General features: G+C 41.5%; 1 protein-coding gene across 1 annotated transcript; it reads right to left on the reverse strand.

Annotated features, from left to right (window-relative positions):
- On the reverse strand, positions 254–3,735 carry LOC109230441 (uncharacterized protein DDB_G0271670-like). Its single transcript, XM_019395945.1, has 2 exons — positions 3,121–3,735; positions 254–1,072 (listed from the first exon to the last, which is right to left on the reverse strand). The coding sequence occupies exons 1-2, from the start codon at positions 3,658–3,660 to the stop codon at positions 443–445; spliced, it is 1,170 nt and encodes a 389-aa protein (XP_019251490.1). The 5' UTR covers positions 3,661–3,735; the 3' UTR covers positions 254–442.

Consider the following 17,145-nt stretch of genomic DNA (forward strand, 5'->3'; position numbering starts at 1 on the left):
CTTTGTCCTTTTTATAATGCATAGTTGGGCGTGATCAGGATGCCCGCACAAGGACGCCCATGTACCCGAGCTAACATCATAAGTTGTGGCAGCGGGGTATTTCGTCCGCGCGGCACATGATATCTTTTGACAAGTTTATGCACACATCTTGATGTATAGTTTCTTTTTTTTGTTCCGCCTCATGGTTTCTGGATGTGGTTGGTGTCTATATACTCCTTAAAACTTAATGTGGACTCTTTTAAAGACTTTGTGATAAAAGGAATCTTTGTTAAACATCACAGTTCATTTCATTTGTTTACTTTTCTCCATGTTATTCTGACACTTCCATTAGCCTAATGAACCAATTCCACAGGAAGTAAAAAATAAACTTAAAACACATACTCAAACATACAACTTTTGTCAATTTCAGATACTAGTAGGAATTGAGGTCCCATAACGTAATTCATATGCGTCTGGAAGAAGAAGCAAGATTTGCTTTAAGTTTCCAAGGATTCAAACAAAAATTCCCCCCTAAGACATCTCTTCTAAATTTAGAGAAGGGTAGCGCTTTCTTTTTCGAGATAGAAGAGGATGAAGAAGAAGAAGAAGAAGAAGATGATGACAACAGAACTGAATCGCGACGACGCCCGTGAATATCACTGCTTTCTAGCCTAAAGCTGAGTTCATTACTAACCCTGAATCCCTTTTCCTTTATCTTGTCATCACTACTTTTGATCATTCTCTTGCTATTCATAATCCCAAACCATATTTTCTGCCAACTAGAGCTCTTATTATTAGCTTCCTCTTGATCATGAGGAATGGAATTAGGTTTAGGCAGTGCCAAACTTTGCACCATGGGTGGAGGGCTAGGAGGTGGAATGACTTCATTTTGTGGTGGATCATGTATGGGAAGTCCTGGCTGCATTTCCCATTTGAAGGCAATTCCTTCTGTGCTTCGATAATATGAATGGGAAGATTGGTCTACTGTTGACATTCTTGATAGAATACTGCTAAGGAACAATGATTGATCATCTTCTTGTGAAAAACCTCTCTTGTGCATTTTGCTATAGCTCACATTTGCACCCTCTTTATCCTGCAAAGCAGGTTGATTAAAAAATATATAAGGTAGCTAAACTTATAGTATATATTTTCATAATAATAATGTCAAAAAATTTTACTGCCAGTGTATAAGAAGTAAAACTCGGAGATTTATTACGATATTTTTTTCTCTTATTTTTTACGACAGTAGGAATTAGGCATAGGACAAGATGGGAAGTAATAAGGATTTGGCCACTTATATCAACGTCAACCACTGTTTTTATTTTTATTTTTCATGCGGTGTTTGCTAGCTGTATTGAGCCCCGACTGATCCAAATTCACACTGCATAATGCCTATTAAAAGGCTATACTCGGTCTCGAACCCGAAACTTGTAATTACGGGTAACAGAATCCTATTCATCCCATCACAATTCTTGATGGTAAAAACTTGGGAAGCATGTCACTAGCCAAAAGATCCACAAGAGAACAGATCCTTGTGGGTCAGAGGCCATAGAAGGTGTTAATCACACTCTAGTCAATTGGCCATAGTTCATCAACCAGACATAATTTCCTATCTCCTTGAAACTCAAGAATAAAGTGGTATGATCCTTTAGAACAGATCTTGTTCAACTAAGGCCGCCAAAAAATATAACACTAACATTTTTTTAAAAGGAAAGCTCAAACCACTCAACGATTACGAAGCAAAAGATTTGTACGAGTTTAACAAAATATTGAGCTACTTTAAGTAGAGAGATCACAAAACATTTACCAAAATGCCTATATAGTTGTACCATTGATAATATGGTCAACAGATATACCCTTCTTTACTATATATGCTTACGCAAAGATTTTGCATCAATTCATAAAATCTCTTTGTAAATTTGATTAAAGTTTCAGGAGGACTAGAACTTACAAAATGTGTCGTTTTTAGCTAAAAGAACAACCATACTATTAACTGCTGGCTGCTGCACTGATCAAACTTATTAATGGTTTATATTTTTGTCCTTCAATTAATTTGTATTCCCAAAACTAACATTTCCTTCCATCTTTTAATCTAAATTGGAGAAGAACAAAAATTGTTCTATTTCAACTACATTTTTGTTATTACTTCTCCAAGCACGTAATTTAAAGTTTTTTTTTAAAAATGAATTGAGAACGAAGCAAATTAATAATAATAATAATAATAATAATAATAATTATTATTATTATTATCATAAACCAAAACAAATTCCCTCAAAATGGAAAATAAAAAAAACACTCAGAATGAATTCTCCCAAAATCAAATAGATTTATAAAGAACACACAAATGCAAAAGCAAAACAAAGAACAAGACAACCAATTAGTGCTCATTCACAAATAGAAGAAGCATGACAGTTTTAAAATATTTATATAATTAGATCACTTAAGATGCAATACAAATAACATTATATACTATTGATATCTTAGAAATAACATTATATACTATTGATATCTTATAACATACTCTATTAAATTATACTGATAATAATATCAGTATATATAATTTAAATCCTATCATTAATACCATGAATCAAAACCATATCATTCTATCTTGGAAAGATGATTACAAATTGCTTAATTGCTAATTCATGAGAAATGAGAATTAAAACTCGTGGCTATTTTTTGCCATGAAAATTGAACATTTTCTTGTGTATATAGATATCAAATAACTTCAATCCAAAGGGCCCGCTAATTATTCATTAGTGTTTGCACCATATTATATTATGGTAAGATTGCGAGGAAGATGCCCTACTTTTATCTCCATCCAGCCAACCTTTAGTTATTAAGTTCTCTATCCAGGAAAAGATTTAGTTACTTATATTAATGATTTTTATACTACCAGTATAATATTTTTGCTTTTGTAGCATGTAGTTCGCCTTATTTGTAAGTTACTAGTCCCACCCTTTATTGATGATTATTGATATTAGTAACCTGATATTATAAATATGTATCTTATAGTATAAGTATATAAAGCTAAACTTGGAAAGGAAATATTCTAAAAATATGAACAGCCTCCTACATAGAAAAAAATCACACAAAAAGTAAAAGAAAATAAAATTAGAAGATTCTTGCAATAATACCAACCATTGCTGTGACATTCCATGGGCTGCAACCCTCCATCATATCCCATCTTCTGCCTGAAGATTTTTCCCTCTCTGGCCTGTTTGAGGTATATGAATCTGTTGAAGATGAAGACGAGGACGATGAAGTCGAGTTCTTGAACGAACTGGCAACGAATTCTCCATCAGACTCAACAACATCACTTCCATGCATTAATTCTGAATTCTGATGAGATTTTCCAGAAGTTTTTAATTTATGCAATTTCTTAATCTTCTTGGAAAGCCAAACCTTCAAACTTTTCGATTCTTGAGGTTCATCATCATCAGTGTTAATAAAACAAGGCTTGGGCAACCCCAAGCTTTGAATTGAAGGTGGAGGGCTAAGTGGTGGAACAACATCTTCGTTTGGTGGATTCTTAGGAGTTCCAGGCTGCTTCTCCCATTGAAATGGAACCCCTTCAGCTCTTCTGTAATAATAAATACGTGATGATTCTCCTACAGATGTTTCTCGAGAAAGTACTCGACTGAATTGGAATCCATTATCACCTTGATCTCTTGAATCCATTTTGTTAATGTTGTATAATAAATGTAGAGTTTTTTATGAAATTTTGACAAGGTCTCGGTAATGTTTTATGAGTAAAAAGTGTAATGTTGGCAGTTATATGCGCATTTAAGCATATATATAGGGAGGGACAGAAATTGAGGAAGAGTGGATTGCGAGTAATTATCCTTATTCAAAGGCGAAAGAAGAGAAGAGTGCACATGATCCTGTTTTTTAGAGTGTAAAAAGAATACTTGGATTAGTATTGAAACTTATGGTATGAGCTAGGGTTTTGTATACATACAAACTAAATCTCTAGTTTCCTTCTTTTCTTTAGGGGTAATGATCAGCCTAGGCAAGATTTGCGGGATGGTAATTAAGGGTTGGTTTAATGCTTGGAAAGCTTTTGCTTCGCGCGCATATAATTCCAACCCCATATTACTTATATGGCATGAATTAAAGAGTAAGGTAAACCAAACCAGCGTGTGGGCTAGTCTCGACCTCGGCTAAGGCGACCTCGAGGTAAATGAACAAGAACAATAAAATAATAATAATAATAATAAGTTGATTCAGATGAACAGTAGGCAAGGAAGTGGAAATGTATATTCTCTTCTCAGTGAATGATGCGTTACAAATGATTGGGGTCCTCTTCATATATTAGGGGAATCCTAAATAAGCTACAATTCTAATTGTAGTAGGGAATCTTATTATATAGCTGTCTAATCGCTAGTACAAATCCGTTCCGGAATTTACGCCGTGATCTCAGGGCCACCGTGGGAATATCGCTCTTTCTGTTATAAAACCATAACGGTATTATCTCGAGGTTTGTCATACTCGGCCCTGATATTCATCGAGCACTTCGATCTTCGAGTTTCGTATTCTGCCATCGGGCTCGAGCCCGGTCAATATTGAACTCGTTCTCGATGTGACCCCTCGAGCCTACGAAATCGGGGACACATGATTTTGACCGTATACAGATAGTCCCCGCGTTTCCTAGAATAAAATGATAAGAAACTACTTGAGCCTCGATTTTCCGGAGTCCTTGATGTTGACGTCATTCCCATGACATAGGCGCTCGAAGTGACCGAAACGTCCCGTCGGTTCGCTTCCCCAAAACATTAAATGCTTCACTAGTGGTGGTCGGCCATTAGCGCCGTCGAACCGTCGCCGCTTGCCTATAAATACAAGGCTCAATTTCGAAATAAAAACTATACTTTAATCTTCATACCATCTTCAAACTCTCTTTATCTCTCCCTGTCTTCATCTTTTTCTCTCATTACCCGTCACTTGATTCCTTTTAGTGCCGAAAAATATCAATCTCTGCCTACTTCCGCCTCTTCTAACCCAAATCAATGGCGAAAACCTCCAAAACAGTTCCTCAAAAGGAGAAAGCTTCCTCCTCTTCTTCCCGGCTAGCCGGTGATAAAGCGACGGCCCTTCACGAGATCATTCTCGGCCCCTGCGTCATAAAGAAAGACTTTAAAGTTGAAAATCCCCCTGCAATCCCTAGCTGATGCGAGCATGTATCAAGGTATATTTGCTCGATAATGGAGAATCACCTCAAGCCCATGAAGAAGGACTATGGCTGGGGGAACGAGGTCGTGGTACAGATCCTCGACCCCGAGGAGAGCATTACTACCCATGTGGAGGGGTTCCTGAGTGTTTACACTTACCCCTTCACATTGGGTCCCATCGATCCAATCGTGATCGACTTCTGTAAGAGGTATCAGGTCATCCTCGGCTAGATCCACCCTTCTTTCTACGTATAGTGATCATGCTTCGCTAATTCTCCAGCAAGGCCGAGGGGCTAGAGTTTACTCTTAATCACCTTATCCGACTGTATCGACCTCAACTTTACCGAGGGTTGATCAAGCTTCAATGCCAGTCGACCAAGGCCTTCTTTGCGACGAGAATAAGGACCGGGGCTGGATTAACCGGTTCGTGCGAGTGAGGACCTCGGACGTCATCCCCAAAGAAAAAATATCGTTCCCAGAGAAATGGAACCCTGATCGTAAGTGAAGTCCTTTTCCCAGTATCCTCTTATATTCCATTTTCGCATTGTGTGATGCCTTCACCTTTTTTGCAGCGGTTGCTTGGATACCGCAGGTGGTCGCCGACCTCAAAGACTGTGTCCAAAAATTAGCTGCGACCTCCTCGTATGACGAGCGCAGATGGCGTGACTTGGCGAGGGGCAAATGGGAAGCCAAACAACACCGTAAGTTCTTCTCCCAAGTTTTTGACGCTTTCCCCTTTACTAGAGATGTCACCTTACTCATGTTTGATTTTCATTCATGTAGGTATCGGAGATATCTCTGAAATGAGACCAACCCAGCCCGGGGAAGAGACCGAGTCCCCGATTCCAAAATCGGGGAAGATAATAAGAGAAAAAGGGTTTCGAAGCCCGAAGACCCCCAAGATAGGAGGGGTCCTACTCGAAGGCAAAGGAGGAACCTCATTTACGTGGACATAGACTTAGTCCATCAACTGAATGATGAAGAAGAAGACGAGGGCGAAGAATCGGCGCTGGTGACCCGAGCCAGGAAGTCAGTTGAAGCCACCAAGCCCTCTGAACTGGAGACCCTGCCTCGTGGTGAGGAAGCTCCGAAGAAAATCACGGGCAAAGCCCCCGAATCGCCTAAGGTCGAGATTGTTCCTCCGCCTACAACAAGCACACCAAAGGGGACAAGTACCGAGATCCCCGAGGCTAAACAGAGCGCCCCAAGCAACTTGCTCGGGGCCATGACATTAGGTCACTCTCCTCCTCTACCAGCTTATTCTGAGGAGGAAATAAGGGAAGCTCAAGCTCTTCGAACGCCTGAACCAAACGGAGTCCCCGGTGAAGAAGATCCTTTCCGGGAATACTATACTGGGGTCGATAAAGCCGCCGACCTCAATGACGCATCTACCCTCTTCAAAGAGGCTCACCGACTTTTCTCTCGGGTAAGCATTAACTCCTATCGTTGCAATTTCTTCTTCTCCCCTTACCCTAACTGATATCTCTTTTTCTATGTAGGCCATTACCAGGTTTAAGGCCGAGTTGAGCCAATGTGAGGCCGAGCTCAAGAAGTCCTCAAATGAAGGGAAGGCCCTGAAGCTCCTTTGCAGCCAAAAGGAGGAAGAACTCAAGGACCTTCGGGCAGACTTGGCCAAAGCTCGTAAAAATGAGGTCGAGCTAGACAAGCAGGTAACCATCATTTTGAAAGAGTATGGTCTACTTGACCCAACTGTGGAGGCTAACATTTCAGTGTCTCAGCTGCATCAAAAACTGGAGATGATCGGGCAGCTTCGAGGGGAGGTCGATCAGGTTAAGGCCGACTGCAACCGGTGGAAGGAAAGTATGGATCGGCTTGCTGCGGAGAAAGAGGCCGCTCTAGCCAAACTGGCCTCAGTTGAGACCCAGCTCCGGGGTGCTAAAGAGAAAAATTTGGACCAAGCCAAAAAGATCGATGAGCTCGAGGCCAAACTTGCCGCAATTGGGGCTGAGGTTGTTGAAGCCAAGGCCGAGGTCGAGAAGACGAGGGCCACGGCTGATAAAATCGTTGTTGTTTACTTAAGGGATGATGAGGCTGCTCAAATGGAGCTAAGGGAAGCCTCCGACCGAGAGAAACGGAGCAATGATTTGGCCAAGTGTCAATCCCGGAGGGAGACCCTCGAAGAGATCCATGCTCGAGGTTTCGACCTCACCAAAGAGAGAGCTCAAGCAAAAGCGCTCGAAGCCGATGCCAAGTATCTCGTTTCCTCCTTCGACGATGATGATGACGAAGGCAGCCAAGGCGGGTCCGATAATGAAGTTAGGCCCGAAGAGGAAGGTGCTCCCGAGGGAGAGACCAGCCCTGGGCATAGATAAGATTTTTCTTTCTCTTTTTGTATTTTTCTTTTTGTAAGACCTTTTGTCGGTCTCTTGTACATATCCTTTTCCAAGTATATGAAACAAGAGTTTCCTTGAATGTTTTCTCGATGTTTCCTGCCTTACAAAATTCTTGTAATAATTTCATTCTTTGAACGGTGTGTTCGAGATTTTATCACAGATGGTTTCTTTGAAATTGTCGTAGTCGAGTTCGAATAAGGTTCGAACTTTGGGACATAGACCCTTACAGGCTCGTGCCGGATAATGGTGAGTCCCCGAGCCATAATTAAGTTTATTATTTATTTAGGCTCGGGATAATCGAACCCTTGGATTCAGATTGGGTGAGAACAAGATCTCGAACCCTAAGTGTATCGGCCCTTAGGCTCTTTTAGATCGGGCCATTATGGCCTCTAAGAGATTGCTATTATTTCCTCTTTCGGCTTAGAAGACTTAGTATAAATTTATTTATGCCTTGGCATGCATTTTTTTTACCCATTGGGTTTTTTGAGGGTTTAGTGTCGATCGGAACCCTTTATTTTTAGTGCATTTGCACAAGTTTGTATTTGAATAATTTGATACCTCTTAAGGTTTTTCGAGGGATGATTTCATCGAAGACCTTTGATTATTTTGTCGAGGGTAGCCTTTTTTTTTCTTAGAATTTGAAGGCCTATTTTTATTGCGGAATTCAGACGTCTCCGAGCCGTGTTATTTTGGCCGTAGCCTTTAATATGGTCGTAGCCTTCGGGTGCGTCTCTTGGACTTGTTTCCCGATAACATTTTGAACTTGGACAAAATGTTAGTCCCAAAGTATGATGGCCTTGGCCTTTGCGTCGAGGGATGCCTCTTTGAGGTCTTATAAATTCGAGTGTAGACAACTCGAATGTGTTGACTGTCGATGACATTCCCCGAGTATTCAAGGTGTATTTGCGTTTTTGCCCTTGAGCCGTTTCTCAGAGAATCTCAAGTATGGAGCTAGTATAATAGCAAATTTCTTTGGGACACAAAGTGTTTGATATAGAAAGAATGCTTCTTTGAATAATTCATACATGCATACATGTTTTGCCATCGGGGCTCAAGTATTCTACATGGACACAGTTCATCTGAACGTTTGGACCATTACAAGGTTTTCCTATCAAGGCCCTCATTGGCGTGAAGTATTTTTCTCAAAAATATAAATTTCAAGGGTGATTCCCCCCCCCCCAATATTCGAGGTTGATTGAAAAGAAGCCTTGGATACTGTTGAATTCTCCTTAGGTAGCACATAGTTGTTGCCTCGTTAAAAACCTCGCCGGAAAACCCCATTTTGGGATAAAACCCGACCTAAGGGAAAAAGAGTGCAACGTGTGCTTTAAAACCTAAGGTATTTGTGTAGAAGGCTTCTCTTCGATGTTTTCGATCGAAACCTACAATAATTTAGTATCAAACACAAATGGAAAAGGGGGGAATGGTCGTACCTTAGCAATAATATCGTTTGAGTAGTGATACATTCCAATTGTTTGGAAATTGTTCCCCTCCCATCGTGCCAAGTTTGTAGGATCCTTTTTCCGATTACTCCGATAACTCGATATGGTCCTTCCTAATTTGGGCCTAGTTTCCCTTCATTCGGGTCTCGAGTATTGAGGGTGACTTTCCTTAGAACTAAGTCCCCGATTCCGAAGTGTCGAAGGTTGGCCCTTCTATTATAATATCTCTCGATTCTTTGCTTCTGCGCAGCCATCCTAACAAGTGCAACTTCTCATTTTTCATCTAGTAGCTCGAGGCTAGTATTCATAGCCTCGTGATTTGACTCTTCCGATGTATGTCGAAATCTGGCGCTGGGTTCCCCGACCTCGACTGGAATCAATGCCTTGGAGCCATATACTAAAAAGAACGGGGTCGCCCCCGTGCTGGAGTTCGATATGCCCAAAGAACTTCGGGTAGAACTTCTCTCCATTTCCCTTTAGCGTCGTTCAACCTTTTCTTCAAGTTTTGAATGATAGTCTTGTTTGTCAATTCGGCCTGTCCGTTTCCGCTCGGATGATACGGTGTTGATAAGATCCTTTTTATTTTATGTGCTTTGAGGAACTCTGTTACCTTATTGCCGATGAATTGCTTGCCGTTGTCGCATACGATTTAGGCAGGTATCCCGAATCGACATACGATATGGTCCCAGATGAAGTCAATAACTTCTTTTTCTCTGACCTTCTCGAAGGCCTGTGCTTCCACCCATTTAGAAAAGTAATCAGTCATAAACAAAATGAATTTATCTTTACCTAGGGTCGTTGGAAGAGGGCCGACGATGTCCATTCCCTATTTCATGAAAGGCCATTGGGACAGAACTGAATGAAGTTGCTCTCCGAGCTGATGAATCGTCGGTGCAAACCTTTGACATTTATCACATTTCTCAACAAACTCCTTAGTGTCTTTTTCCATGCTATCCCAGTAATATCCTGCTCTAACAATGTTGTGAATCAAAGACTCGGCGCCGGAGTGGTTTCCACAAGTGCCTTCGTGGATCTCTCGTAAAACATAATCAGTGTCCCCTGGCCCTAAACATACCTCCAATGGCCCATCGAACGTCCTTCTGTATAATGTTCCGTCTTCATCCAGTGTAAACCGAGCAGCCTTGGTTCGTAAAGCCCTTGATTCTTTATGGTCCGATCGGGGCTTCCGATTTTTTAGATATTCAACATACTTATTCCTCCAATCCCAAGTCAAACTTTTAGAATTTATCTTGGCATGACCCTCCTCGACTACAGATCTCGATAATTGGATGACAGACCCCGGGATAATATCATCTTCCTCGACTGATGACCCCAAGTTTGCAATTGAATCGGCCTCACCGTTTTGTTCTCGAGGTACATGGTCTAGAGTCCACTCCTTGAATCGGTGCAAGGTTACCTGTAGCTTGTCCAAATATCTTTGCATCCTATCCTCTCGAACTTCGAAGCTTTTGTTTACTTGGTTCACTACCAACGGAGAATTGCACTTGGCTTCAACGACTTCTGCCCCCAAGCTTTTAGCTAGCTCGAGACCTGCAATCATGGCCTCATACTCAGCCTCATTATTAGTCAACCTAGAAGTTTTGATAGATTGTCTAATAGTGTTACCTGTAGGTGGCTTCAAAACAATGCCAAGCCTAGACCCTTTCACATTCGAGGCACCATCTGCGAAGAGGGTCCATACCCCCGATGATGTACCCGATTTTAGTAGAAGTTCCATATCCACTTCGGGTACGAGGGTTGGTGTAAAATCCGCCACGAAGTCAACTAAGATTTTGAGACTTGATGATCGTTCGAGGTTGATATTCGATATCGTACCCGCCAAGTTCGACGGACCATTTGGCCAATCGGCCTGATAACTCGGGCTTGTGCAAAACATTTCGAAGAGGATAAGTGGTTAACACACATATGGGGTGACACTGGAAATATGGCTTTAACTTTTTTAGATGCGCTTATTAACGCAAGTGCCAGTTTCTCTAAGTGTGGATACTTAGTTTCAGCAACTCCTAAGGTTCGACTCACGTAATAAACAGGAAACTGCATACCTTGCTCTTCCCGAACTAGTACACCACTTACCGCTATTTCGGACACAGCCAAGTATAAGTACAACTTCTCTTCTGCCTTCGGAGTGTGGAGCAGAGGCGGGCTCGATAAGTATCGCTTCAATTCCTCTAGTGTCTCCTGACATTCCGGGGTCCATGCGTAATCATTTTTCTTTTTGAGTAAGGAAAAAAACCTGTAACTTCAATCTGATGACCTCAAAATAAATCGCCCCAAGGCAGCTATCCGTCCGGTTAGCCTTTGCACGGCTTTCACACTATCTACGACGGCTATATCCTCGATGGCCTTAATCTTATCAGGGTTGATTTTGATTCCCCGATTTGATACCATGAAGCCGAGAAATTTTTCCGAGCCAACCCCGAAGGCACATTTTTCGGGGTTAAGTTTCATGTTGTACTTTCTCAAGATTTCGAATGTTTCCTGCAAATGAGTCAAATGGTCCTCTGCGCGCAGGGACTTAACTAGCATGTCATCAATATAAACTTCCATTGACTTACCTATTTGTTCTTCGAACATCTTATTTACTAGGCGTTATTAAGTAGCTCCTGCGTTTTTTAGCCCGAAAGGCATTACATTGTAACGGTATGTTCCAAACTTAGTGATAAATGAGGTCTTCTCCTGGTCCTCTGGGTTCATCTGAATTTGATTATACCCAGAGTAGGCGTCGAGAAAGGTAAGTATCTCGTGGCCAGTCGTGGCATCGATCATGCGATCGATGTTAGGCAGTTGAAAGGAGTCTTTAGGGCATGCTTTGTTTAAATCCTTGTAATATACGCACATTCTAAGCTTGTTCCCTTTTTTAGGGACTACAACTACATTTGCTAAACACTCGGGGTATTTTACCTCCCAAATGGACCTTATTTTAAGAAGTTTAGTTACCTCATCCTTTAATGCATGCTTCACCTCGGACTGGGCCTTCTCTTTTGCTTCACTAGTTTGAATCTGGCGTCGAGGTTTAGCCGGTGTGTTGTTATTTCCGGTGGGATCCTTGTCATGTCTAAATGGGACCAAGCAAAACAATCCATGTTATCGATAAGAAATTGAATGAGTCTTTTCCTGAGTCCGGGTGTTAATCCCGTTCCCAGGTATACCTTACGTTCGGGTAGGTGCTCGATCAGTATCACCTATTCCAGCTCCTCGACCATAGACTTGGTTGCATTTGATTCTTCCGGAACAACGAAAGTTCGAGGAGTAAGGAAAGCCTCTTCTTCTTCTTCGACTACCTATTTGTCCAATTCGGTCGAGGCTGGGGACGGTGATTGCTATTTGGACATCTACTTACCCTTGAAGCTTGATTTTTCGGAGGTCGAAGGTGCCGATATCAGCGTCACCTCATCGACTGCAAACATTTCATTTGCTGCGTGTCGTTCCCCGTAAACTGTTTTCACACAATCCATTGTTGGAAATTTCATCATTTGATGAAAAGTCGACGGTACCGCCCTCATGTTGTGGATCCATGGCCTCCCGAGTAGTGCATTATATCTCATGTCGCCTTCGATGACATGGAATTTTGTATCTTGGATGGTCCCGGCCACGTTCACTGGCAGGATTATTTCCCCCTTTGTTGTTTCACTTGCCATGTTGAAGCCGTTTAGGACTCGAGACGCATGCACAATTTGGTCCAGCAGGCCGAGCTGCTCTACGACCCTTGATCTAATTATGTTTGCTGAGCTACCTGGATCTATTAGAACACGTTTAACTTAAATTTTATTTAACAAAATAGAAATTACCAGGGCATCATTGTGCGGCTGAGAAATGCCCTCCGCTTCCTCGTCATTGAACGATAGGATGCCCTCGAGCACATAACTCCGAGTTCGCTTTTCTCTGGTAATCGACACCTTGGCACGTTTGAATATAGTCCCTTGTGGAACATCGACCCCGCCAACGATCATATGAATTGTATGCTGCGACTCTTCCTACTCATTCTTTCTGTTGGCGTCTCTTTCTCTGAAGTGATTCTTAGCTCGATCACTAAAATATTCTCAGAGATGACCCTCGTTGAACAATCGAGCTCCTCCCTCAGTTGTCTGCAGTCTTCGGTCCTATGGCCATGGGTGCCATGATATTTACACATCAAGTTTGGATTTCTTTGAGAAGGATCGGTTTGTATAGGTCTGGGCCACCTGGTGTCTTTGATCCTTCCGATAGCTGATACGATCCCCGATACATCGACACTGAAATTATACTCTGATAACCGAGGTGCTTCTGCAAGATCGGTATGTTTATCAAAACCATTCTTACTCATAAGTCCCCGAGGATTTTTCCCTCGATCATTTCTTCGGTTATTGCAAGGTGGATTGCGCCCCGAACCATTGTTTCTTTGATCTGCAACATATGGCTGATACCGTTCTCTATTCGACCTTGATTCCCTGTCGATATCCCTCTGGACCTTAACTGCCAATCTGTTTGGATGAATTGAACCAGAGAGGGATCCGAGCTGGTCGTCCTCGACCCTGATCTTCGATTGATAATGATTATGCACATCTGCCCAAGTTACAACTGGATACTCGATCAGATTTTGCTTCAACTATCGTGACGCTATCGTACTCCGCTCATTCAGCCCTTGAGTGAAATCTTGAATGGCCCAATCATCTGTAACCAGTGGTAATTCCATTCGCTCCATTTGAAATCGGGATACGAACTCCCTTAGCATTTCATCACCACTTTGTCTTATCTTAAAAACGTCCGATTTCCTTGTTGCGACCTTTATGGCCTCGGCTTGTGCCTTTACGAAGGCGTTTGCTAACATAGCAAACGAATCGATGGAATTCGATGGCAAGTTGTGTTACCAAATCATTGCTCCTTTTGACAAAGTTTCTCCAAATTTTTTCAACAAAACCGACTCGATCTCATCATCATTTATGTCATTTCCTTTGATCCCGCATGTGTATGAAGTGATGTTTTCATTAGGATCGCTCGTCCCGTTGTATTTAGGTATATCTGGCATACAGAACTTCTGGGCTTCGGAGCCGCACTCTGAATAAATGGCTTTTGCACGAATTTCTTGGCATCCAAACCCTTTAAGATCGGGGTTGCCCCCGGTATTTGATCAACACGAGAGTTGTATGTCCCCAACTTTCTTATCGTTATCATCGATTTTCTTCTCTCCCGACTCGATTCTTTTGGTGAGCTCCTCGAGCATCTTCATGATTGTAGGATCAGCCTCCGATCCATTACCGCTCGATCTTTCCCACAGCGGCTCAGTACGATGAGTGATTTCTGGTTCGACCACACTTGGAGTTTTACACTGACTTTGAAGCTGAGCGATAGCAACCTGTTGAGCTTGTAGCATCTCGAATTTTACTTGGAGGCTAACTCCCCTATCTTCTATACCTTGTGTTCCTTGGCCACCAGATCGGACTTCCCTGCGTACACTTCCTCCGGGGTCTGCGCCTAAATCCGCATTCAAAGAAATGTGTGAACTAACATCGATTGGTTCCATAATCGGCACTTCCTCAGGGTTAATCGGTGGTACACCGGCTCCCTGAGCAACTACATTGTTGTTTTCCCCGTGAAATCCAAGACCGTCATCGCCATGTATGGGTGCGTTTTGTGAGTTTGACATGTTTTAACCTGAGAACAAAAATTCTTGACAAGAACAAGTGTGAAAATAATGTGTGTTATCAGGATCAGTACTGAGATAATTACTATTATCTTTAGCCCCACGGTGGGTGCCAAACTGTTTACCCTAAAATTCGAGTAACAATTAAATTTGTTTTGTGGTTTTAAAGATATGTGATTCAATCCAATACTAACAGATCAACAGGAAATTAAGTGTATAAATTAAAGAGTAAGGAAATGAAACTAGCGTGTGGGCTAGTCTCGACCTCGGGCTAAGGCGACCTCGAGGTAAATGAACAAGAACAATAAAATAATATAATGTTGATTCAGATGAAAAGTAGGCAAGAAAGTGGAAATGTATATTCTCTTCTCAGTGAATGATGCGTTACAAATGATTGGGGTTCCCTTTATATATTAGGGGAATCCTAAATAAGGTACAATTCTAATTGTAGTAGGGAATCTTATTATACAGCTGTCTAACCGCCTAGTACAAATTCGTTACGGAATTTGCGTCGTGATCTCAGGGCCACCGGGGGAATCTCACTCTTTCTGTTATAAAATAATAACGGTATTATCTCGAGGTTGGTCATACTCGGCCCCGGTGTTCATCGAGCACTTCGATCTTCGAGTTTCGTATTCTGTCATTAGGCTCGAGCCCGGTCCATATTGAACTCGTTCTCGACGCGACCCCTCGAGCCTACGAAATCGGGGACACATGATTTTCCCCGTATATAATCTAATTCTTGATATTTTTTATATGTAATATATTTATTGATTTGGTGTAAATATACTCTGCGGATAAATAAAAATTAACGTACACTGAATTACTCCCATTAAGTGACCCAAGTAAGGTAGCATAGTGAAAAAGAAATCTTGCACCTTTACGATACAATATGAAGGTGTTTGGATTGACTTTTAAGGTGGTCAAATAAGCTTAAGCTCTTTTTAGCTTTTTTCAGTGTTTGGCAAAGTTAAAAAGTGCTTAAAAAGTATTTGACGTAAAAGCATTTCTTTTGAAAAGTCATTTTTTTAAAGCCAATCCAAACAGACCTTGGAATCTAAAGGTTTCAAGTTGAGCAGGACCAAGATAGAATACTTGGAGTGTAAGTTCAGTGGCGAGACTCAAGGAGAGGAAGGGGAGGTGAGGCTGGACTCGCAGGTCATCCTAAGGAGAGGGAGTTTTAAGTATCTTGGTTCTATTATTCAGGGAGATGGGGAGATTGATGGAGATGTCCCACATCGTATTGGAGCGGGATGGATGAAATAAAGACTCGCTTCCGGTGTTTTGTGTGACAAGAAGGTGCCACCGAAATATAAGGGTAAGTTCAATAGAGTGGTGGTTAGACCAACGATGTTGTATGGGGCTGAGTGTTGGCCAGTCAAGATCGCTCATGTCCAGAAGATGAAGATAGCAGAGTTGAGAATGTTGAGATGGATGTGCGGGCACACCAGGTTGGATAGGATCAGAAATCAGGTTATTCGCAACAAGGTGGGTGTGGCCCCTATTGAGGACAAGATGCGGGAAGCGCGGCTCAGATGGTTTGGTCATGTGAGGAGGAGGAGCATAGACGCATCGGTGAGGTGTGAGAGGTTGACATTAGAGGGCCTACAGAGAGGTAGAGGTAGGCCAAAGAAGAGGTGGGGTGAGCTGATTAGGCAAGACATGGCGCAACTTCAGCTGACCGATGACATGACCCTTGATAGGAAGATATGGAGGTCGAGGACTAGGGTAGTAGAGTAGGTAGTCTAGAGTGGTCATAATAGTAGTATTGGCACACAGTCTCGCTTTCTGTGAGTAGTAGGTTTTTATGACTAACCGTTGTTTTCTTTCATTGTTGATCACCTTACTGTCTCGTTGTTTTTGTTCTGCTTTTATATGGCTTTTTGGTACTGTCCCTTCTTGTCTATATTTTCATTAATATGGTGCTTATGCTTTCCTGAGCCGAGGGTCTATTGAAAACAGCCTCTCTATCCTCACAAGGTAGGGGTAAGGTCTGCATATATATTGCCCTTCCCAGACCCCATAGTGTGGGATATTATTGGGTATGTTGTTGTTGTTGTATATATATGTATGTATGTATATAAAGAATTCAATTTGATATTCAACAAATCTAAGAGACGTAATAATGGTCTATACTTCAATACCTTTTGACTTCAAACTTTGAGATTATCGACATTAACTTCACAATGTAATAAAGTCACTTGGAACTAGACATTGTACTCTATTTTATCAAGTGATCGCTTGTCAAAAACTTTATAACTTGGACTATAAGAATGAAACCGGATTTCGGGGATACATATTAGAATGCATTTATATATGATTGTATTGAAGGTAATAGGAGAATGAAGACATTATTCTAAATTACTAGTTTTAGGGTAATTCATATCGACAAATAAGCTATTTTAAATAACAGTATAAATATTATTAAGTAATGAGTTTGAGTTATAAAATAAAATTTATTAGAAAAGTATAAGTTATAAGAATTTATTGCAAGAATATCGTACAAAAGATTATTGTTATTTCAATTACCTAAAACTGAAGACAGACAAATAACACGA

The sequence above is a fragment of the Nicotiana attenuata genome, chromosome 7 (genome assembly GCF_001879085.1).
Source record: "Nicotiana attenuata strain UT chromosome 7, NIATTr2, whole genome shotgun sequence".
Lineage (NCBI taxonomy): Eukaryota > Viridiplantae > Streptophyta > Magnoliopsida > Solanales > Solanaceae > Nicotiana > Nicotiana attenuata.